General features: G+C 44.2%; 2 protein-coding genes across 2 annotated transcripts in view; one reads left to right on the top strand and one right to left on the bottom strand.

The window, feature by feature from the left end:
* myh10 (myosin, heavy chain 10, non-muscle) overlaps positions 1-1,366 on the top strand; it is an 83,112-nt gene extending 81,746 nt beyond the window's left edge. Inside the window, exon 44 of the mRNA XM_079265005.1 lies at positions 1-1,366. This exon is cut by the window's left edge and continues 749 nt beyond it. The gene's annotated coding sequence lies outside the window, so the exon portion shown is untranslated.
* A 2,927-nt stretch (positions 1,367-4,293) lies between these two features.
* ubn2a (ubinuclein 2a) overlaps positions 4,294-22,311 on the bottom strand; it is a gene marked incomplete at its 5' end in the record, with an annotated part of 30,309 nt that continues 12,291 nt past the window's right edge. Inside the window, 12 exons of the mRNA XM_079265006.1 lie at positions 4,294-4,355; positions 5,231-5,299; positions 7,366-7,573; positions 7,646-9,094; positions 9,266-9,308; positions 9,398-9,448; positions 11,961-12,104; positions 12,322-12,432; positions 13,777-13,883; positions 14,550-14,679; positions 14,960-15,030; positions 17,793-18,342. Of these exons, the coding sequence (XP_079121132.1) occupies positions 4,309-4,355; positions 5,231-5,299; positions 7,366-7,573; positions 7,646-9,094; positions 9,266-9,308; positions 9,398-9,448; positions 11,961-12,104; positions 12,322-12,432; positions 13,777-13,883; positions 14,550-14,679; positions 14,960-15,030; positions 17,793-18,342 (2,980 nt within the window). The 3' untranslated portion in view covers positions 4,294-4,308. The remainder of the gene's footprint in view (positions 4,356-5,230; positions 5,300-7,365; positions 7,574-7,645; positions 9,095-9,265; positions 9,309-9,397; positions 9,449-11,960; positions 12,105-12,321; positions 12,433-13,776; positions 13,884-14,549; positions 14,680-14,959; positions 15,031-17,792; positions 18,343-22,311) is intronic.

The following is a 22,311-nucleotide window of genomic DNA, read 5'->3' as shown; positions in this document are numbered from 1 at the left end:
TTCCTCCAGCTTGTGACCAGTTCTGTGTCGTCCATCCAGGGAGAACTGGGACGGGGTTTTGTGGAATTCGGCGTGAGCTGCAAATGATGCTGGAAACTGCACAGAAACGTGTTGAAACTGGAAACACTGAGACGGGAAACTACACGAGTATTAAAACCGTCGTTTTGTCACATTCAAGAGCTTCTCTTATCTTTGCAAACTTATTTTAACACTTTTACTTCTCGATAGTCGTTTAAAACCCTCAAACTCTTCCTGGCGCCCGGTGCTACCTTACGTCTGCAATGCATTCTGGGTGATGTAGGCACCAGGTTCTGTCAGCTGAAGCAGGAAACGATGGAAACATCTCGCTTGTTTAATCTGAAGTCTTTGTGGTCTGATCTGCAGACGTGTGCGGTTCCGTCAGACGTGTAGTGCTTCATGTGTCCAGCAGGGGGCAGAAAAGCGCCAGACTTCATACATTTTTACTGTGAAGTAAAAGATTAAAATGATCAAATGATCTGATCGGATATGAAGAATGTAGAAAATTAGTCGGCCAACTTCTCGGTCTGGGATCTGAATGTAATTTGTGCCATTAATTAGTCACGTCCCGACCTCCTCGAGCACTTACTGGGACGACCAGACAGATGTTCGTCCAGGATCCTGAAATCTTTCTGGATCTTTTATTTTAGCCAGTGGGCGTTCTTGCCACCGCTCACGTTTTGGCTTTTATCTCCAGGATGTAGTCGGTGACGGCAGCCTCCTTTTCCCCTCTGAAACGTAAACACTTACAGGATGTTTCTATAAAGTGCCTTCGACACTAACAGGAACACAAGTTGACGTGAAAAAATCGGTCCATGAATTAAATGTTCAACACTTTGCAGTTTGGCTTGGTATCAGGGTCCACGTCGTCGTAACGTTCGGCTCGGTTATGACGAGAAGCGGAGACGCCGACTTCCTCCTGAACTGAGGTCACCTGGGGGGTTTGGTTGGTTGGAAGCTTTAACATCTGCTTTTCTTCAGCTGGCTGACGAGCACTGCAGGAACTCCGTCATGGCTATTCTTGTAAACTTCTAGACGCTGATTTTCTTCCTTTTTGTCATGTTTGTTTTTTGTAAATGGAAAATAAAGCATATTCATTGTTAAGTGTGATGCTGGTTTTGGAGCTGAAAACTCGTCTTGAGCTCCAGTCTGTCCAGCTTCTTCATCAGAGACCTGACTGCCAACTGGAACCTTCTTGTCCTGATTTTATTGAACTGTTTTCCATTAAAAGAAGCAGAAATGATCATCTAGAGTTGGTTGACGCCAGAAAACCCCAAACGGTTCCTTTGTTAAACTTTTACTTCCATCCCGTCACGAGCAGCATGCTGCAGGAAGGCCGGTTGCGCCAAAACGCCTTAAACGCACATGCCGATCGCGTCGAGAACGCGCTCAGAACGTCTTAACATCCATTAGTTGACTATGGGTTAAGCCATTTCATGAAACATCGTGGCGGCTGCCTCACCCTCAGTTGTTGGTCGTCACCAGTGGGATTTATTAGGAAGCTATTAAAATATTTATTATCGCTAATATGGTTGCATTTCATCCATAGTTTTTATAATTAAATTCAAATAAATGAAAAAATTATGGTTGTCTAGCTTTTATTAGTAGGCTATTGTAATAATTATTGAACGCTTTTTACAATTAAATGGCATTCAAATAAAAAAAACTTCTTACAACCGTTCTCGACGTGATTGGTGCGCGCATTTTGAAGACGTTTTTGGCGCAACCGGCCTTCCATGCAGGATGACTCTCGCGGCGTTAACGCGGCGTTTGCAGTTGGAAGACTGAAAGTCGGAGTCGGAAAACAAAACAACTTTTCTTTATTAAGACACACAAAAATAATCTACAAAAGACCAAATGAATCCACCACGAAATGTTTTAATCCTCCCACGACTCCGATGAAAACACGACTTGTAAGATGTCACCCACTGCTCCGGTCACATGACTTCACAAAGACGTCCTGGAGAACGGCGCCGACACGCATGGGCTTCACGGTTCAGGGCGGGGGGGTTGACACAGTCAGACCAGCAGCACCCCATCACAAGGAGCTACAGTAACACAATCTTTGGCGTCTTTCTCGGTGCAACCAGTCGCACTCGCGCACACACACACACACACACACTCTTGGTTGGGGGAAAGCACACAGACTCCGGAAGAATGGTTGTGTAAACAGAGGTATTCAGCTGAGGGAAGGTTTTGCTACAAGCGTTCAGACGAAGTGAAGTGAAGAAGGTCCAGAGTCGGTCCTGCAGGTTTAGAAGTTTCCTGCTCCAACGCCTGGATCAGGTGTGTTGGAGCAGGGAAACTTCCTAACCTGCAGAACACGGGGGGTCGTCAATCCAGGTCCTGGAGTTTTAGAGGTTTCCCTGCTTTAATACCTGAACCTGATCAAGTCCTGTGCAGCAGGGACACCTCTACGACCTGCAGACCTGGTGCGTAACTGGGCTCCAAATCCCATCATAGCCCTGCAGGTTGTATAGTTTTCCCTGCTGCAACGCACCTGACTCAGACATGTCTGCTTAGCAGGGAAACATCTTCAACCTGCGAGACGAGGACTGAGGATCCATGTTGTTGAGGTTTCCCTGCTTCAACACACCTGAAATGGTTCATTCTGTAGAATTTGGCAACGAGCTGCTGGATCGAGATGTGGAGCAGGGAAACACGGAAGAGCTGCAGAAGCAGCGATGGAGGTCTGAAAGCAGCACGATTTAACGTCAATAAAAGGATTTAAATGGAAACAGTCTGGTTTGTGTTCTGCCCCCTGGTGGACACCAGCTGCACTGCAGCCACGGCCGGGTTGAGAAACATTTTAAAGAAATCTTTATAGTTTACGTAAAGTTTTCACCTGGGAGATCAAACGCATTGATCTAAATTAGAAATAATCTTTTTATTTTGGGTTTAAAGATTGTTTTCATGTAATTTTTTATATATTTTAGCTGCTTTATGAGATTTTACAAACAGAAACAACCAAATCTATTTTTTTTAAACGTATTTAAGAAGTTTAATTAATCTAAACTTTGTTTTAGAGGAAAATCATCGTTATTTAAATTAAATCTGAGTTCTTCTGTAATAAAAAAAAAATCCAGTTTGAATTCATCTTAATTTACTGTGTTGTGACGGGTTTTTTTTTTTATACCTCATTGAAAACGTCTAGATTTTATAAACTACAACGATGGCGACCACCAGTAAAACCCGTAGTACTGAGTCGTACTGAGTCGTACTCCCCCTGCATCTCAGCTTCACTTCACTTTCAGTCTGAATGCAGAAAAAGTCTCCAGTCAAACACAAGTCCAGAAAATGGCAGACGAGTCGCGTGGAAAGCCGAGCGACAGTTTGCACTTCGCTTTCAGCTTCTACAGTCCTGCATAGATCTTTTTAATACTTGAATCCGTACAAACTAAGGCGTTTTTTTTACGTTGGTTTGAGTCAGTAAGCAGAGAAAAAGGTTTAAAAAAAAAAAAAAAAAAAAAAAAATTCAAGTAGGCTACAATCTTAGTTTGTCCTCTTTCGTCCAGCCTGGCGCCTTCCAGAGGAGCTCCAAACCTTTTCAAGTCTTTTTTTGTTTGTTTTCCATCAAAACAAAACGGAACATAAAAGGTCCAGTGTGATTAAACAGCACCAAGAGGGGCTTCCAACTACCACCTGCTCATATTGTAAAAGGGGAACAGATCCCTCCGTCGCCATCTGGAACAATATTAACAGTATGCTATGTTTGTTTTTTATTATATATATTTATATATATGTATATACACACACACACACACTCAGCTCAACCTCACCACTCATACTTCTGTGTTTTTGTCCCTGTGTAAATTACAAATAATTTATCAATATTAATATAAGCTACTAATTAACAGTCTGTGGGAGCAGAGGTGACCAGCAAGAAACGTCTACAGACACGATTCCCACATCGCAAAAACAAAAAATAATCTACTTTTCTCACTTTTTCCTTTGTACTGCAAGGAACCAGAGTCCCGTTATTCTGCAGAAATCTTAAATACAAACGATGCCGCACGTCGCCTCGCGTCACGCGTCGCCTCGCGTCACGCCACGCATCTTGCCTCGCGTCGCACCTCGCTCGCTCGTTCCACAGTGATCGAGGTCGGTCGTATGTAAACATGTTGACAAAAGAAATAAAACAAAGTGTTCTCGTCGTTCGCTCGTCTTCTTCTCGTACCCGGTTCGTCGTAGAAAATATGGAGGAGTTAAGTCGCCGCCACGAGACACCAGAACCGAGCGATGCTTCTGGTAACGGAGCGCCGCTGCATGGAGATCATGGCCTCCGATTGGTCAGTGGGTTTTCCTCTTCATGTCTCCGCCCTGGCTTTGGTTCGCATCTACGAGGAGACAAGAGACGTGTGGTTAGTGGACATGATGATGAGGAGAAGAGGAAGGTGAAGACGTCAGAATAAACGTCAGGGTCTGGTTGGAAAGGTGGAAAGTCCAGGATGGACTGAAGACATCCAGACCCGGATGGGACTGGTTTTATTTCATCTGGAAGAAGGAAACGCTCCGTGTTTCCCGTCACAACGAAGCTGCTCGGATGTTGTCGAAGTTTCTATCAGTTGACAAGATTTGGGTCAAAATGTAAACAATAAATAAATAAATAATTTATAACTTTATACAGTTTCTCTTCCTGTCTTTATGCTGCTCAAACTTCCCAGCTTTGCCTCCGTTATTCTCCCCGCTGTCTGGGTGGGAAAACTGCTGCCTGAGTGGAGGACAGCTGTCCTGCCAAATAATGCACCCAACCTGCTGGAGCGCAGTAACAGCACCTCGCCTGTAGATGGCGTGTTTTCATCATCACCTGAAGAACTCGCCAGATGCTGCACTGTCCTGCTGGTACAAAGAGAGTAGGGATAGAAGAGGAAAAGATCCCAACAGTGGTGGGAAATGGTTTGTATGGTCACAAAGCTGTGAGGAACTGGTCACCAGTTCAGGGTCTGGTTCTTTATACTGGTGTCTCACTCTGAGACAGAAGATGTGTTTTCTGTTTGTCAGCAGGATCATCCAGGCTTCTGATACGTTTTAAGGGTTATAATGGAAACACATGAACTACAGGCGAGATGCTGTTACTGGTTACTGGACTCCTTCGTTTAGGCGGGGGGGCTTTTTCTGCACAACACCTAATGTGTGCGAACGGTGAAATAGGACATGAAACCGTCTGAAGCAAGCAGACAAGAGCGAAGGAAGGAGCAGGGATGCCGTTTACCTGAGAAAGCAAGCTGCAAGTGGGGAGGTAGGGCAGCCTGCGACCCTGACTGGAGACTCTTGTACAGATCTGAGGAGAGACGGAGGAAAGGTGGAGGTGAGAGGAGAGACGGCAACAACCAGCATCACATGGAAACATGACGTGCTGAAGAGGATTAAAGCCGAGATAAACCGTTTCAGAGGAGGAAGACGGTCGCGTCATCCATCCCTACGTGTCACCTTCAGCCCTTTTTCTCAGCTGATTCCTTATATTGATCCTTAAACGGCTTTGGACCACCATCTATTGGTCACATTACAAACATGTAGAATTAAACTGTGTTTAACTGGGTTTGAGTTAATTAGAAAATACACACCAGTATACGGAGTGGGAGTTTGTGGAGCTCCTCAAGGCTCCGTACTGGGCCCCAAACTTTTCATTTATACATTAATGATCTTTGTTACGTTTTGTTCTCTTTGCAGAAGACACAAAGACAATAAATTGTCTTTAAATTGAAGTAAAACGAAATTTATGTTGTTCACAAATGAAAAATTCCATTCATTCATTCATTCATTTTCTGAACCGCTTAATCCAAATCAAGGTTGCGGGGAAGCTGGAGCCTATCCCAGCTGGCTTTGGGCGACAGGCAGGGTACACCCTGGACAGCTCGCCAGTCCATCGCAGGACATTGTCCATGAAATTAGTATTTAGAGGGTGTCTGGATTTAGGTTTTTAGGAGTTATGATTGATGAAAAATTAAAATGAAAGTCACAAAGAACATTTGTTAAAAAGCAAATTAGTAAAAAAAAATGTTGAGAAAAGTTAAACATAAAAGCATGATAAAGAATTCTTATTATAATTTAATTTTGTCAGAGTTGCGGTGTGTGGAGGCGTCGGGCTCAGGGGCCCACGCCCACTTTTCCCACGTTGAGCAAACACCAGCAGTTTGAACATGAAACAAAATGTACATAAATAGTTCCACCAAAGGGTCTAGTGTATTGCTATTGGTACCACTGGCTGAGAGATGTTAGAAATGTCGTTTCACACTGTATCTTTCACAGTTTTCACAATGTTGCGGTGGGGAAGGGGCCCCCAGGAACACTCTGGGCCCAGGGCATTTTTAATCCGGCCCTGGAATCAGGTCATTCCTTTACTACTAATTTAAGGCCTAATTTAAGTTTGCAAAAGAGGGCAATAAGAATAATTAAAGCTGCTTAAAGAGCAGAAAACAAGATTGTTTGGGAAGTCAGGACCTGTAAAATTGCAGGACTTGTTTGTGCTGAAAACATTATTAGTTATGCATAAAGTTAAACTTTTCTTGTTGCCACTGGGACTGCAAACGAAATTGTGATTTTAAACACCCTTTTGTAAGAACTACAATCAGAGGAATGAGTGTTTCGGTGGTTGACGTAAAACTGAGGAACTCACCTAAAAGTGATCTTAAAATTTAAATATAAATATGAAGAGTTTACACTAAGTGTATGAAAAGTTAAAAATGAATCATTAAAAGAAGAAAAAAAGCATTTCTTAGCCATGTTGTTGTTCTGAGTGTTTGCCTTCCGGTTGGTTTATTTTACATCCAACTGGATTATTTATGTCTTTTTACTTTTACATGGAAACTTGAATTATATTTATTGTAAATTTTTATTATTTTTATAAAACGTTATTATGGAAAAATGAATGAATAAAAACTGAAAATGTGTTAAAAGCATCCTGATAATTCAGTAAAGCTTCACATTTTCGTTTCTCCATGCAGGTCAAGGCGTCTCACCGTCCTGCACATCTTTACCACGTGTCTGGGTGGCGTTCATGTTCCCGCCTCTCTTTGCAAACAAAACGGATCATTTTGAACGTTTATGGACGGATATTAAATCAGGCCTCCGCTGCGTTTTCCATCTCACTGAATACAAATAAAATGAGTTTTAAACTAAAACATACATTTTTAACAGCTTAAACTGGCATAACAAACATCTCTGAGAAATTTGCTTCTGTACTTCCTGGTTCTGGAGTCTCGGAACCTCGGTTCCTTCAATTGAACCGGCCCACATTCACACCAGCGTCACCAGAACCAGAGTGTTTTAAACATGAAGAGTTTGGAGATTTAGTCCATTTTAAGCAGACGTGTACGGTTTAAATCAGCCGTGCGTGTGCGTGCTCACCCATCAGGTCGCTCTGTGCTATGGGGTATCCTGAGTTGGAGCTGGGGGCTGAGCTCATGCCAGCGGCCCCTGGGGCTCCGGGAGCGCTGAAATTGAGCAACGAGGGGAACTGAAAGGGTAGCGAGACAGGTACGAGGCCGCCCAGCATGCCGAAGCCCAGCGGCAGAGCGGAGTGGTTGCTCAGGAGGGGAGAACCTGCAGACGAAACCTGAAACCGGAAGAAAAACTTCATCAGTCTTTTATTTTTCCTCGACGCGTTCTTGTTGTCATAGAAACCGACCTGTGAGAGGTGGGATGTTGTGGAGGACGTGGCCAAAGTTCCTGATGGCAACCAACCGTTTCCTGCCTTCGAGGCCTGGCTGGTTGCACCCGCCACCCTCTGCCGCTGCCCGTGATTGGCCGACACGGGCGTGGTGGAGGGCGGAGTTTTGTCTGGGTGACTGCAGACGGCCGACACGTCTTTGTTGTTAATGCTGCTGTTGCTCGTTGCGGGCTGAGGTTTCACACCGCCGGCGAAGCTGAAGCTGCCCTGCGTTTGCTTCACCTGCACGCCCCCCGATACACTGAAGGGGGGGCGAAACGTTTTGGGGGTTTTGGGCGAGTACTGGTGCTGCTGCTGCTGGCCGGGGATCATCTGATGGGAGAGCTGGTGGGAGGGGGAGGAAGACGGCGACGGGGTGGAGGAAGGGGGCGGCGTGGGTGCCGGGGGCCGAGGGGTGAGTTTAATGATGGGGGAGGAGTTGCTGCTGTGGGAGGACTTGGTGAGGGTGGCCTGCATGGGGGTGATGAAGTTCGGTTGGTGGTGATGGTGTGTGTGGGATTTACCTTGAGAGGAGTGGGAGCTGTGGGAGGTGTGGGAGGCGGGGGACGGAGAGGAGGAGGATGCTGCAGAGGAGGGGGGGCAAAAGGACTGTAAGGCATGGTGGGAGGCGGCGTTGGGTCGGGACTGCGAGGACGGCATGATGTTGCCGTTGCTGCTGATGCAGCCAGATTTGGCACTGGTCTTGGTCAGTCCTGGAGTGGTTCCCAGTGCTCCCAGTATCCCAGCTGGGCTGGCAAAACCTTTCTGTTGGGGAGGCAGCAAGGGAGAAGCCGTGGGGGGAGGCCGCTGCTTCGGTGGCGAAGGGGAAGGGAGGGGAGGCATCTTCCCCATCACAGAGCTCGGCCTGTGATTGGTTGACGCCATGGCAACGTGTCTCTGAGTCTGGCCCACAGTGGACCCTTTAATCTGGGCGTAGTGTCCGTCTGCAGTCCTGGAGGCCAACAGCGCGCATGGCGCCTGAACGCGGGGCGTGGAGGACACCGCCGGAGACGAGGAAGAGGAGGTAGAGGAAGGGTTTGCTAGTGTTGTTGTCGACAAGCTGCCGACCGACACGGCGGTTAGCAGTGAGGTTTCCGCCTTAGACAGGGAATGTTGCTGCGTTGCGGACGCCACCGAATGCTGGGAGGCCGAGGGGTAGTGAGGGGCAACGGGGGGAGGGGATGAGGTGGGGATCTGCAGGGGAGGGGGCGACAAGGGGCTGTCGGCGGGGCCCAAGCCCTTGGATGCGTTGCTGAGGAGAGCCAGAGCGTGGGAGATGGAGTCCAGAGAGGGAGCGGTCAAATCCTCGTCCAGAGAGTCCGACAGACAGATGGGCTCTGACGGCGAGGACGACGGGGGCTGGCGGCCGGAGGTCAGGGCAGATGTGGAGGTCATGGTAGGCGTAGGTTTGTGGATCCAAAGACCCTCCTGAGAAACAGAAGAGATGTGATGAAAGATTCCTGCCAACTTAACTTCGTTTTCATTTTCCTTTGAATTTTTCCCTCTTTTTAACGATCAGCGTTCTGGAATCAAAACTATGTTGTGTAAATATATTCCACCATTTTTCGGGGGATGTGCAGTCTGACATCCACCACCTACCTTTGCTTTGGCCTTGGGTCCAGGAACAACTCGCCTCTTGAGTCTGACAGGAAAAAAACAGGAAAACGTTCAGACAGTTGCAGTGAAATTTCACAGAAAAACCAAAGTTTAATGGAGTGAGTGAAAACTTACAGGTTTCCAGTGAGGTGACTGTGAACAGCGAGGCTCTCCTTGAAGAGAATTCTGATAAAACATGATGACGACGCAGAATAAAAGCAGATAAAAACTGGATTAGTGTCGGCTGCAGATCTGAAATCACTTGATTCGTTAAAAAATGCTTCCCTGCAGGAACAAAGATTTTCTAGTTGCAACTGATGTAGACTTCCTGACTTCTGATATAATGAAGAAAAAACACAAGAAAGCTGCAGAATTATCCGAAGATACGTATGATGCAATCAGTAAAAGGCCGAAACATCCTACTTCTTCTGTCTGATGGTGAACATTTATTCCAAATATAAATATTTGTTTATATTTATTGGTTTCTTTAACAAGTCTACAGTTCACAAGTCTTGTATTTTCCCAGTGATGTGAACAAAGACAAGCAAAGTGGATTTGCTCTGAGATGTCAGAAAGCTTCAGAGGTAACGCCACGTTTGGTGAAATAAAGAAAATCTTAAACAGATAATCAAAACTCCAGATCAAAACATGCATCTTCTGATTAGAAGATGTCACTTTACCATCAGGAACATGATGGTAATGAGATGGTAACCAATGCAGTCTACTGGTTTCTTTAGTCAGGAATCATTTCTCATGAGCCGGTTTAAATAAAGTTATTATAAGTTGGACTGGTGGAAAAATCATATAAATTGATTATAACTGGGCTCCAATGAACTGATGAAATGTCCTGAGATGAGGTTGTCAATGAGTCTGGACAAATAAAGTTGAACTGAAGCATGGAGCATTTAGTTTTCTACGGGATGACCTGCTGTTAGTTAGCTGGTAGTTAGCTGGTTGTACTTTCTAAGCCTTCGTCTCGTTGGGTTTAGAGCTAAAATCAGTCTTTATGCAGACGATATCCTGACATTTCTCTGAGACCCTCCATCCTCACTGCACAAACCAATAACTGGAATCAATCATCAGTCTTCCCTCTAAACAACAGCTGGGACACGGCCGCCCAAAAACCACCAGTCCCACTGAGCGCCAGTTTCATCAGCTGTTTAGGTTGTCAGAGTTATCTGGACTGAATATCATCCCAGCACTCTAAATAATGAATCTACCACTATCCAAACTCCCAAGAATCAATCATCTGTCCTATGATACCACTGGACTCCAAGGTTAGGAACCAATGTTCTACACTGCCAAGGTTTTCCACATTGCTGTGAGTGAAATCACCCAAAAGAGACTCAAAGGGATTAAATACCACCAGGAGAACGTTACAGAGGATTTTGGCACACTCCCAACATGTTTGGCAGAGTTGTTCATTCTACAGAAATGTGATCCTCACCAGTCGTACTTCCATGTAAAGGTAACTTATCAGGCTTTCCAGAGATGTACAACACAATGCCATTTTGTATTTCTAGAGTGGGTAAATAACACAAATGCCTTTACATGTTGTGCTAGCTTAAAATGAGCCTGCTGGCTAACATGTTGCTATCAGGGTTGATCAATGTGTGTTGAGCTGAAGCTCAACTGCATCTGTTCCTGAGTTGGTATGCAAGATTGGATTACAGGAAGTGTTCATTTTGCAAGCTGTAATCTTGGCATTCTCTATGTTTCCACACCAGCAGGTTGAAATATGTCCAACAATCTGCACAAACCACCTGCTGCTTGATTTAATGTTTATCGTGCTTAAGAAGTAAATAAAACAACAACAAGAAGACCTGTTCTGCCTTTTCTCACCAAACTGAGCACAAAACTCATGATAGCAATATTTTTTAAACAAACTACTGGAGGAATTTCATGATTTTTCTCTAAGAACAGGTCTTTGTGGGACTGATCCAGATCCAGATCCAGATACCGCATTGTGAGATTGGACCAATTTCAGTTCCCAACAGGTTTTCCAAGATATCAAACTACACGTCAAGACCAGCGTCCAACTGGACTCCAGCAGTCAACTGGCACCTTCTGATGATGTCCTCTACTGTTTGATTTAGTGCTTGTGTTGTTCTTACTCTCTTAAGTAAGTTGCTTTGTATTGTACAGTCATTTAGCAGAGGCTTTAATCCAATGTGGATCCTGGCAACGTTCTGGATACTACCATCCAGAACAGGAACAACATTGTGGATATTTCCATCAAGAACAGGAACGACTTTCTGGATACTACCATCCAGAAAGGGTTAGCGAGCTATTTCCCTCCCCCCACAGTTGTCATGAAGGTATACCTAAAATGTTTTTTGTACCAGGCAGTAAACATGTTTATTTCTGCTGTAAACATGTTTATTTCTGCTGTAAACATGTTTATTTCTGCTGTGAAGTTGGTCTTTTTAACATGGGAGTCTATGGGGATTTGTAACAACTCCCTAGTGGATGAAGGAGGAACTACAGGTTTATGCACTTCCGCATTGGCTTCACTTTTAACTGCCGGAGCTTGCTGCTTGTTATGAAGCAAAATTACCCTCTCAGCTTCAAAATATCTAGTAGCAGCTTTTAAAGTCAAATATTTTAAAATTCTCACATTGATTTGTTCCAAATTTTATTTACTTTTAGCAGCACTAGCCGTGTTCAGTGGAGTTATGCTGATTTTAGCATCACACACCTGGCCTGCATCCAGCCTTTGGGCCACAGTGGCCTGACTTCATTCTCCAAGAAGACCTTGAGGTAGTCCTCCACGGACAGAGAGCACTGGTTCTCCATCTCATAGCAGCTCAGCTTCACTCGCATCAAGCTGCACAGCAGGTTCCTGCAAGAAGACGAAAGTCTGAAACTCCCTGCCGGAGAACGGAACGGAACAGGATGCAATTCCCGCCGCAGAAGGGAATATGAAAGGCACGTGCACTTCCCGGGATGCTAAGTGTTAATCCTCCAACTTCCAAATGAAGAATATAAAATTATCATTATTAGTGACAATCTTTAAGGCTTTACTAGACTGAAAGGGGTCTAATGTCTTGGACCGTTACCTGAGCTTGTCGTCCCAGACAAATTTCTTCCGAGGACCCATCACTCGTTTTCCAGGTTTCTCCTCGTCTTCCTCCTCTGAGCCGTTCCTATCGCCCTCTTCTGACTGCTGCCTGTAAACACACAGTTCAGATCCTGCCATTAGGTACGAAAAAGGACAGAAAATGAGGGCAGACACTCAGAAGACCGGGTTCACGCAGCAGCAGAGACGGCTGAGCTAAAACCGAAAACAAGCAGCATCAGGCTGCGTCTACGAGAAAATATCCATCACCCAAAAGACGACATTCAGTCTGTTCAGCTGGGCTTTTACAGATTTAATCAACTTGTTAATGAAAACATGGATAAAATAATGGATTTATATGAAAAATAATTAAAATTTTAACACAAATCATTAACAAACGCTAAATTAAGCTTTAACAGAAACTCAACGTGATTCTAAATTAACCGTTTGTGAGGAATGAAGCTAATTTAAAAGGAAAAGGCAACAATATGGTTGATGCTCGACAACTAGGGCAGTTAGTAACTAGTCAGTTACCTGTTGGAGCAGAGAAAATGCTGAGAATGTTGTTGTTCAGCATTCTAAATAAAAATAGCTTTTATCATCTGGAGTATTTTACCTGCATTTGGATAATCTGATTGGCCGGAAACGTTTTGCATCAACCAGCCGAGCAGAAAACAACTTTTCCAGTTTGAAAGTTACTCTGATCATAACGTCACATACTGGACTTGTCAGTTTCAGATAGATATAATGAAGGATTTTATCTAGACGTTGTAACGCACATGTAGAAAACGTAGAAAACACTTGGGTTGGGATGATATGCTTTGGTCCCAATTCAATTCGATTTCGATTTTTTGGGTGCTGATTCGATTTATATTGCGATTCTCACAATTCTTTGATATTGATGATTTTTGTAGATTAAAAACAAAATAAATGTACAAAACTTTTATTTTTGCTCGTCGTTTGTCTTGATTTCAATTAGGGAAAAAACAACACAGTAGCCAGATCATCATTCTGCCTCTACAATGCCCAAGAATACAATAAAAAAGATCCATAAAAAAAATAAAAATGACAAAATTATGGATTATTTTTATTTGTTTGGAAAAAAAAATTTTTTTTTAAACAAAATCGATTTTAAAATTGTAAGGCAAAAAAAAAAATCCCGATTTCTGATTTTTCGATTTGATTTTCCCACCCCTAGTAAACACTGCACATAAAGTAAACAAAAGATGCAAAAAGATCAAATAAATATAAATAAAATGTAATATGAAAATATACAGATAATAAAAATATTTCATACATAAAAAATATCTTGTTCAAAATCTAGACGATTAGATTAATTCGAAACGACTATAGTCACAGGTAAGACATGTAAGAACTGAAGAATCTAGTTTTTTTTTTCTACTTCTAAACAAGTCAAACAAAAATGAGGAGCGTTTTATCTGAGGGGTCGACTCACTTTGCAGCCTTGGCCATGCAGTCCATGTTGTACCTGGCTATCTGCTCCGGCATCACGCTGCACACCGCCAGCTTCAACTTCAGCAGAGGCGTCCGCAGACGGTCGTCCTGGAGACACGCAGAGTCCAAGAAAAGTCACGTAAACGGGAAGTTTTCACCAGTATCCCGGGGAAAATAGCAGCTAGCAGCCTGGATGAAGATGGACCTAACGGCAGCTAGCAGCCTGGATGGAGATGGACCTAACGGCAGCTAGCAGCCTGGATGGAGATGGACCTAACGGCAGCTAGCAGCCTGGATGGAGATGGACCTAACGGCAGCTAGCAGCCTGGATGGAGATGGACCTAACGGCAGCTAGCAGCCTGGATGGAGATGGACCTAACGGCAGCTAGCAGCCTGGATGGAGATGGACCTAACGGCAGCTAGCAGCCTGGATGGAGATGGACCTAACGGCAGCTAGCAGCCTGGATGGAGATGGACCTAACGGCAGCTAGCAGCCTGGATGGAGATGGACCTAACGGCAGCTAGCAGCCTGGATGGAGATGGACCTAACGGCAGCTAGCAGCCTGCATTCAGGCTTTTCTACTTCTTGGACGCCATAATGTTGGATCGTTCTGAGTTAAATAAAACTTTTTTTCAGTCGTCACATGATGATTTTTTCCAAAACACTCCTTTGGGAGCTTCGACTCGTCCCGATTCTGCTTTTTAGAGACCAAAGAAAAGCTTGTTGGGATCCGTGTTATTTGCTTCCTGTGCAGATAAGCCTGCATCTCTCACCTGGATGTTGAGGCTGAGCTTCTTCAGCCGCTTGAGGAGGGCTTCTTTGTTGCACGGCACGAACGCTTCCATGTGCGAGTAGATGCGGGAGCGCACCTCAGGAGGTTGCTCCTGGACCTGCAGCTCGATGCTGATAAAAGTCAAGGAGGTTAGAAGAAGATTAGAAGACACACAGAGGAGGAGAGTAACAAGGCAGAGATGGAAGACTGATGAAGGGAGAGCAGTGAAATGAGAGCTGGGTGAACAGAAACGAGTAACGTCATTATCACAGACGATGAGACGGAGAGGAGGCTAAACACTTAGAGACAGCAGGAGAGGTAGCAGGGGAAATCTGTGGAAAAAGGCTGATAAAAGAGGAGGAGAGCGAGCTGGGATTTGGTTGACAGTGATTTAAAAGCTGTCCTACTCACTCCAGGAGAATGTTATTCATGTCCAGGGTGAAAAATTTCTTCCTGCCCTCCTGATCAAACTGCCGCGAGGCCTGTGGTGGAAAAGGTTGAGTCAGCATCCAGCACTGTTTCACGCAGTTCAGACACATATATGCATATCTGTGATAAGGGAGTCCTGCAGGTCGTAAAGGTGAACACCTTTGTTTATCGTGCACATATACGAAGACATGGAGTCAAAGCTAAACATACGATCATGGGTTTCCACGCTGAAAGCACGAAGCAGGTTTCCACCTCATGACCTTAACAGCAGCTGCATTTCCACAACAGGTTTTTGCTAAATAAAAGGGATATTTCTAAAATAATGTGCTGCAAATACAAAGGAGTGCTGCAAGAAGAAAACGCTGCATATTCCCGCTCAGAACAGAAGTGCTCCGGGCCTCTAGGGGGCGCAGAGAGTTTTTACCCTGGAAACGGACATCGGTAAGAAGAACAGAGGAACGGGAAGTTTGAGCAGCTTGAGCGCAGGAGGAAAAATAACATCAAGGTACGTTTTTTTTTTTTTGGGAAAAGATCCGCTGATTTGAATTATTGACGCAAGCGTAGTGAAAACCTTGGCTATTGTTGGAGCAATGCCATTGTGTGAAAAAATATGCAGCTGCTTTCATTTGCAGCACTTTTCTGTAAGTAGAGCATTTTTCTGTTTTTGCCTTGCCTTGTTTCTGTATTAGTAGTGTTTTATTTTTTTATATATTTTATTTTTTTCCGTTTTCATATTTGCAGCATTTTCCTGTTTTTGCAGCATTTTTGTTTTTGTACCTTGTTTCTGTATTTGCAGGGTTTTACTATTTTTTTTTAACGTTTTGTTGTATTTGCAGCATTTTTCTGTTTTTGCAGCATCTTTGTTTTTGCACCTTGTTTCTTTTTTTTGCAGCATTTTGTTTTTGCACCTCTTTTTTTTTTTGCAGCATTTCGTTTCTGGGCCTTGTTTCTGTATTTGCAGTGTCTTACTGTTTTGTTTTGTTTTTTTTTAAATGTTTTGTTGTATTTGCAGCGTTTTTCTGTTTTTGCAGCCTGTTTCTGAATTTGAAGCATTTTTCTGTTTTTTTGTCTTTTTCTGTATTTGCAGCACTTTTCTGTTTTTGCATTATCTTTCTATACATGCAGCTTTTCCCACTGTTTTTCTATTCGTATATGTAACATTATTTAATATGACACCTGTGTTTATACCTGTCCACAAACATAAAAATATATAAAACTGAGAAATTAATAGATAAAGCAGCACAAAAACGTTGTAAAAATAAGACACAGATCAGTAGTGACCAAGCCTTTTCTCACAACACACACTGTTTCCATGTTTCCACACGTCTTCCTGCTACTATCTACCTGCTATCCTCACTAAAACACCTCCACCTCAGCTGCATCACAAACGTCTTCTTGGCTTTATTCCAGCCATAGAGGATCATTATTTTCCTCCTTTTCTCATCACTTGTTGATCTTTGGCTGCTCCTGATTGGACGTTACCGTCAGTTTAAGCTCTCTGATTGGTGGAAAGTCTGACAGGAAGTGTCTTCATCATCATGTCCAGGTGGAAATAGAGGTCTCTTAGCAACATGGTAGTGATGGTGATGAAGATGTGATAAATAATGGTGGATTTACCATCTAGAGTCTCTGAATAAACACTACAGGTTGTGTATGGATTGTAAACCTCCTGGACGGATAGAAACGCTGGAAAACCTCCGTAGATCACCTAAAAGGGTCAGATATCCATGAAAATTTATCCCCAGAGAGAAGCACACGACTTTTTCTGAGAAACCGACGATATAAGCAACAACGCCGGGGGGCGCCGGCGTTGTTTAATGGTTAGTCAGCAAATTGCCTGTTCAAGCTGAGAATTGCTCTATGGGAACTCTTCTGGACATTACACCCTAAACTCTGCAATCAGGCCTCGATAGGCAGATATGTTCAGTGCAGTTTAGCATCTTTTAGCCTGACAACCTCTCAGCTGTTTTATTTTTAGCTGTGAAGGCTGAACCATCGTTCTGCTGCACTGAAGAATCAAAGAACCATAAGGATATCAGGAGGTGATAAAACACTGAGCAGCTGATGCAAACCTCTTCACCACTGCAGAGACGCTGCAGGCCTCTCAACATTAATCAGCCGTCAGAACTGTCACAAATTCCATCATACAGATGATATTTAAAAGCTTGTAAATAGAAAAAATAGATTTATTAAACATGGAGGTCAGTTGTAGTATGCTAGTAAGTTATCAGCATCCCAGATGCTTTAAATCACATGTTCATGGTGATTAGCATTCAGAAACATCCTCATTTATGCAGATTTAGAGACAAAATGTTCCTTTAGAAGTCACACACTCCTTAGAGTGATGGGGGAACGGAAAAAGGAAATTGGATTATATTAAAAATGTAAATTTTGTTGAATTAATTAAAATGGAAATAATTTTTAAAAATAATTAAAAAATAAATTTTAATAGTTCTGGATAAAATAAAATTTAGTTTAATATAAAGACTTTTGTTCCCATTTCTCCTCCTCTTCACTCCTGAATCTCTTCCTCACCTCTGTATTTTTACTGCCTCATCTTCCTCAACAGCTTCCCTACTTCTCTCACTGTTTCACCAACATCTAAAAAAAGCTGCGAGCTGCTGCGATCAGAGCAGCGAGATTAGAACTTCCTCAGCAGGTTGCAGAGCGAGCTTAACCTTCAGAGCGTTGCGCTTTTGGACATATTTCTCCACAAGACCATTTCTAAAGTAAGAAACTGTAAACAGCTTTGCTCACTGAGTGGAGGCTTTGCAGATAAGTGCAACCACGCACTGAGAGAACAAGGCTGACTCACCGCCCGCAGGTCCTCAATGCGTTTAATAAGCGGGGCTGGTAAACCATCCGGCAGCGGAGGCGGGGAAAACAACCCGCTGGAAGACCCCAGGCCTCGTCCTTGGCCGCTGCCTCCCACTGCTTTATGGCCAGGAACGCCAACTCCCAGGATGCCGTTCTCTCTGGCTGCCACCATGGCGTGCTGGTCGTTGTCCAACAAGCTGAAGTCCAGGTCCACCAGCAGATCCTGCAGATCTTTCTCGTTGGCGGAGCCCAGCAGCGCCATCACAGCGGGGTCCGAGGTGAGATCCGCCAGCGAGAGGTCGTTGCTGGGGGCGTTGCCGTGCGGCAGCGTGGAGTTCGAGGCTACAGGAAGGCTAGTGGAGTTACTTGTCTGGGGTTTGCTGGCTGCACCTCCCGACAGGTTGGGTCGAGCAAGACTTGGGTTTCGTTTCTTCATCTCCTCCTTCTCCCGGGAGAAGCGGCGCAGCATGGCCGCCAGGTACAACGAGTCCTTCATTAGTTTCTTTCTCTTCTTCTTCTCTGGCCGGTGGAGGTTGAGCGCCATCACTCTGTTGACGAAAACACAGGAAGGGCTTGTTTAAAGCACAACACGGGAAGAGTTACTGCTTAATTTCTTTAAAACTGGCTCTGTTTATCATTCAGAAGCTGCATTACGGAATATTTTCTAACAGAACGTTCGCCTTTACATGTACAGATCGACGTTTCTGAACCCAGAATCTGCAGCATCCAGAATGCCATGAAGTGGGATCAAGGGAAAGTCTGGCTCATCATAGTCACGGTTCTGATCCATCCATGTGGCTTAGTTACCATGGTAACTAGTGCTGGTGAAGTCTCATCTTCAAGAACGTCCAACAAAAGATCGTTCCTGCTGATGAATTCTGGACTCAAATCATGTCAGAAAATGATACAATCTACTGAAGATGTGTTGTTACACAGATTAAGTTCTGCAGTTAGGGGGTCAGAATCATAAGACTGGAACATTTAACTGCAGGCGAACGCTGTGCCCTCACGCAAACGCTGCCGCCGCATTGATGACGGACAGCAGTAGAAGTGATGGGCAGTGGCAGATTTAAGAGATTTGGGGGCCCAGGCAAAGCCAGGCATGGGGCCCTATGGTAAATATTGCACTTTCTACCCCACTACGGCATATTATTTGCGTTGCTAACAAACAGCCAGTGTAAAAGTCTCTTTGCTGACTGAGATGACCGTGTATAATGACAGGGAAGGGTTGCTTCACCTGACGGTATGAACTAATCATTTACATTTCGTTGTATTCGCAGCATTTTTCTGTTTTTGTGTCTTTTTTCTGTATTTGCAGCATTTTTCTGTTTTTGCAGCATTTTTGTTTTTGCAGCATTTTTCTTTTTTGTCTTTTCTGTATTTGCAGCATTTTTCTGTTCTTGCAGCATTTTTCTGTTTTTGTGTCTTTTTTCTGTATTTGGAGCATTTTTGTTTTTGCACCTTGTTTCTGTATTTGCAGTTTCTTACTGTTTTTTTTTTTTAAACGTTTTGTTGTATTTGCAGCATTTTTCTGTTTTTACAGGTATATTATTTGCATTGCTAACAAACAGCCAGTGTAAAAGTCTCTTAGCTGACTGGGAGGGCCGTGTATAATGACAGGGAACGGTTGCTTCACTTGATGGTATGAACCGATCATTTACTGTGACATGTCATTCTTTAAGTTACAGATCAACTTACTGACCGCATCACACACACAGATCACATCAGGTATCCGTGCGCTGCCCTAAATATCTTAAGGGGGGGGGCCCCGAGACACACATAATATAATAATCATTCTGCTGACAGTTTAGCAAATGCATTTTAATCAAAAATGTAATTTTTGTTCGTAATAACTAAGTAATAAATAGTCATAAGTGTATAAAAAGTTTTATGGGGTCCTAAAGAACTGGGGGCCCTCGGCAACCGCCTAGTTTTGCCTAATGGTAGGTCCGCCCTTGGTGATGGGAGCCGTCACATCGACTAGAGCTGCTGCCATCTGCTGTAAAGGAGCAGATCTGAGGAGCTTTTGCATTCAGTGCAGGAGGGTTAGCAACAGTTAGAAACAACCAGCATCTCCTCTAACTGGGCCGAACGGAGCTGCTGTCAGGCGGTAAACAGCTTCCATATGCAGGAAGTCTTGTCCAGGTCTCGTCTGTTCTCATGTCCATAAAAACCGGAATGTTTCCAAACGCTGCCTTCAGACACAACGTAGAAATCTCACGCTAACAGTAGCTGCTGGCTTCCTGCTCTGTTGTTTAATGTTTGCTACTTTAGTCAGTCCTCAAACGCCGCTGTCCTGCAGGTATCTCTGCTCCAACACACCTGGTTTACACTAAATGGATCCAACAGCCTATGAAGTTCTTCACGATGACTGATGATGTCCTCTATGACCATGCGAGGGATCTCCTCCTGGTGTGGATGGATCCCTATATACTGTTTCCTCACCATGTCAGAGTTTATATCACTTAATTAATGTTTTATTTGTTTTATTAACCTGCGTTCAGTTAAAGAGACAGAGACAGTATGATGTATTTCAGGGGGTGGGGGTGTTTGCTCTATGTCCTTGTGTGTGTGTGTGTGTGTGAGTGTGTGGAAAGACCTTTTGTCTTGTTTTTAAATGTCTTGTTATCTACTGTTTGTTTTAATCTTTATGACTGGATTTTATCTTGTGAAGCACTTTGTGTTGCCCGTGGCATGAAAAGTGCTCAAGAAATAAAGTTTGATTTGATTTGATTAATCTGAGTCAGGTTTGTTGGAGCAGGGATGCATGTAAAACCTGAAGGACCGGTGCGGGAGACCCCTGCTTTAGGCGGACGGACCACGCATCCTGAACATTTACGACTCGTAATGGAATCACCAAGTGTTGCATTGGGATGTGAATCGGTCTCCTCCTGGTCCTCCAGGCCTAATCCACCTCTACCCACCGCTCCTGCTTTACTCCGCAGGGAGACTCCTTACTCCGACCCGTTTATTGAAGAAGGAGGGTTCTGTTCAGTTCCAAGCAGTTTTTGTAGATTATTTGGCTACGTTCAGACTGTAGGGCTTTTGGGGATTATCTGGCTACGTTCAGACTGTAGGGCTTTTGGGGATTATTTGGCTACGTTCAGACTGCAGGGCTTTTGGGGATTATTTGGCTACGTTCAGACTGCAGGGTTTTTGGGGATTATTTGGCTACGTTCAGACTGCTGGGCTTTTGGGGATTATTTGGCTACCTTCAGACTGTAGGCCTTTTGTGGATTATTTGGCTACGTTCAGACTGTAGGGCTTTTGGGGATTATCTGGCTACGTTCAGACTGTAGGGCTTTTGGGGATTATTTGGCTACGTTCAGACTGCAGGGCTTTTGGGGATTATTTGGCTACGTTCAGACTGCAGGGTTTTTGGGGATTATTTGGCTACGTTCAGACTGCTGGGCTTTTGGGGATTATTTGGCTACGTTCAGACTGTAGGGCTTTTGGGGATTATTTGGCTACCTTCAGACTGTAGGCCTTTTGTGGATTATTTGGCTACGTTCAGACTGTAGGGCTTTTGGGGATTATTTGGCTACGTTCAGACTGTAGGGCTTTTGGGGATTATTTGGCTACGTTCAGACTGTAGGGCTTTTGGGGATTATCTGGCTACGTTCAGACTGTAGGACTTTTGGGGATTATTTGGCTACGTTCAGACTGTAGGGCTTTTGGGAATTATTTGGCTACGTTCAGACTGTAGGGCTTTTGGGGATTATTTGGCTACGTTCATACTGTAGGCCTTTTGGGGATTATTTGGCTACGTTTGGCTACATTCAGACTGTAGGGCTTTTGGGGATTATTTGGCTACCTTCAGACTGTAGGGCTTTTGGGGATTATTTGGCTACGTTCAGACTGCAGGGCTTTTGGGGATTATTTGGCTACGTTCAGACTGTAGGGCTTTTGGGGATTATTTGGCTACGTTCAGACTGCAGGGCTTTTGGGGATTATTTGGCTACGTTCAGACTGCAGGGCTTTTGGGGATTATTTGGCTACGTTCAGACTGCAGGGCTTTTGGGGATTATTTGGCTACGTTCAGACTGTAGGGCTTTTGGGGATTATTTGGCTACGTTCATACTGTAGGCCTTTTGTGGATTATTTGGCTACGTTCAGACTGTAGGCCTTTTGTGGATTATTTGGCTACGTTTGGCTACATTCAGACTGTAGGGCTTTTGGGGATTATTTGGCTACCTTCAGACTGTAGGGCTTTTGGGGATTATTTGGCTACATTCAGACTGTAGGGCTTTTTGGGGATTATTTGGCTACGTTCAGACTGTAGGGCTTTTGGGGATTATTTGGCTACGTTCAGACTGTAGGCCTTTTGGGGATTATTTGGCTACGTTTGGCTACCTTCAGACTGTAGGCCTTTTGTGGATTATTTGGCTACGTTCAGACTGTAGGGCTTTTGGGGATTATTTGGCTACGTTCAGACTGTAGGGCTTTTGGGGATTATTTGGCTACGTTCAGACTGTAGGGCTTTTGGGGATTATCTGGCTACGTTCAGACTGTAGGAC

This window comes from Telmatherina bonti (assembly GCF_933228915.1).
Source record: "Telmatherina bonti genome assembly, chromosome: 3".
Classification (NCBI taxonomy): domain Eukaryota; kingdom Metazoa; phylum Chordata; class Actinopteri; order Atheriniformes; family Telmatherinidae; genus Telmatherina; species Telmatherina bonti.
The sequence above is the reverse complement of the archived record's forward strand: the minus strand, read 5'-3'. Positions and strand labels throughout refer to the sequence as shown.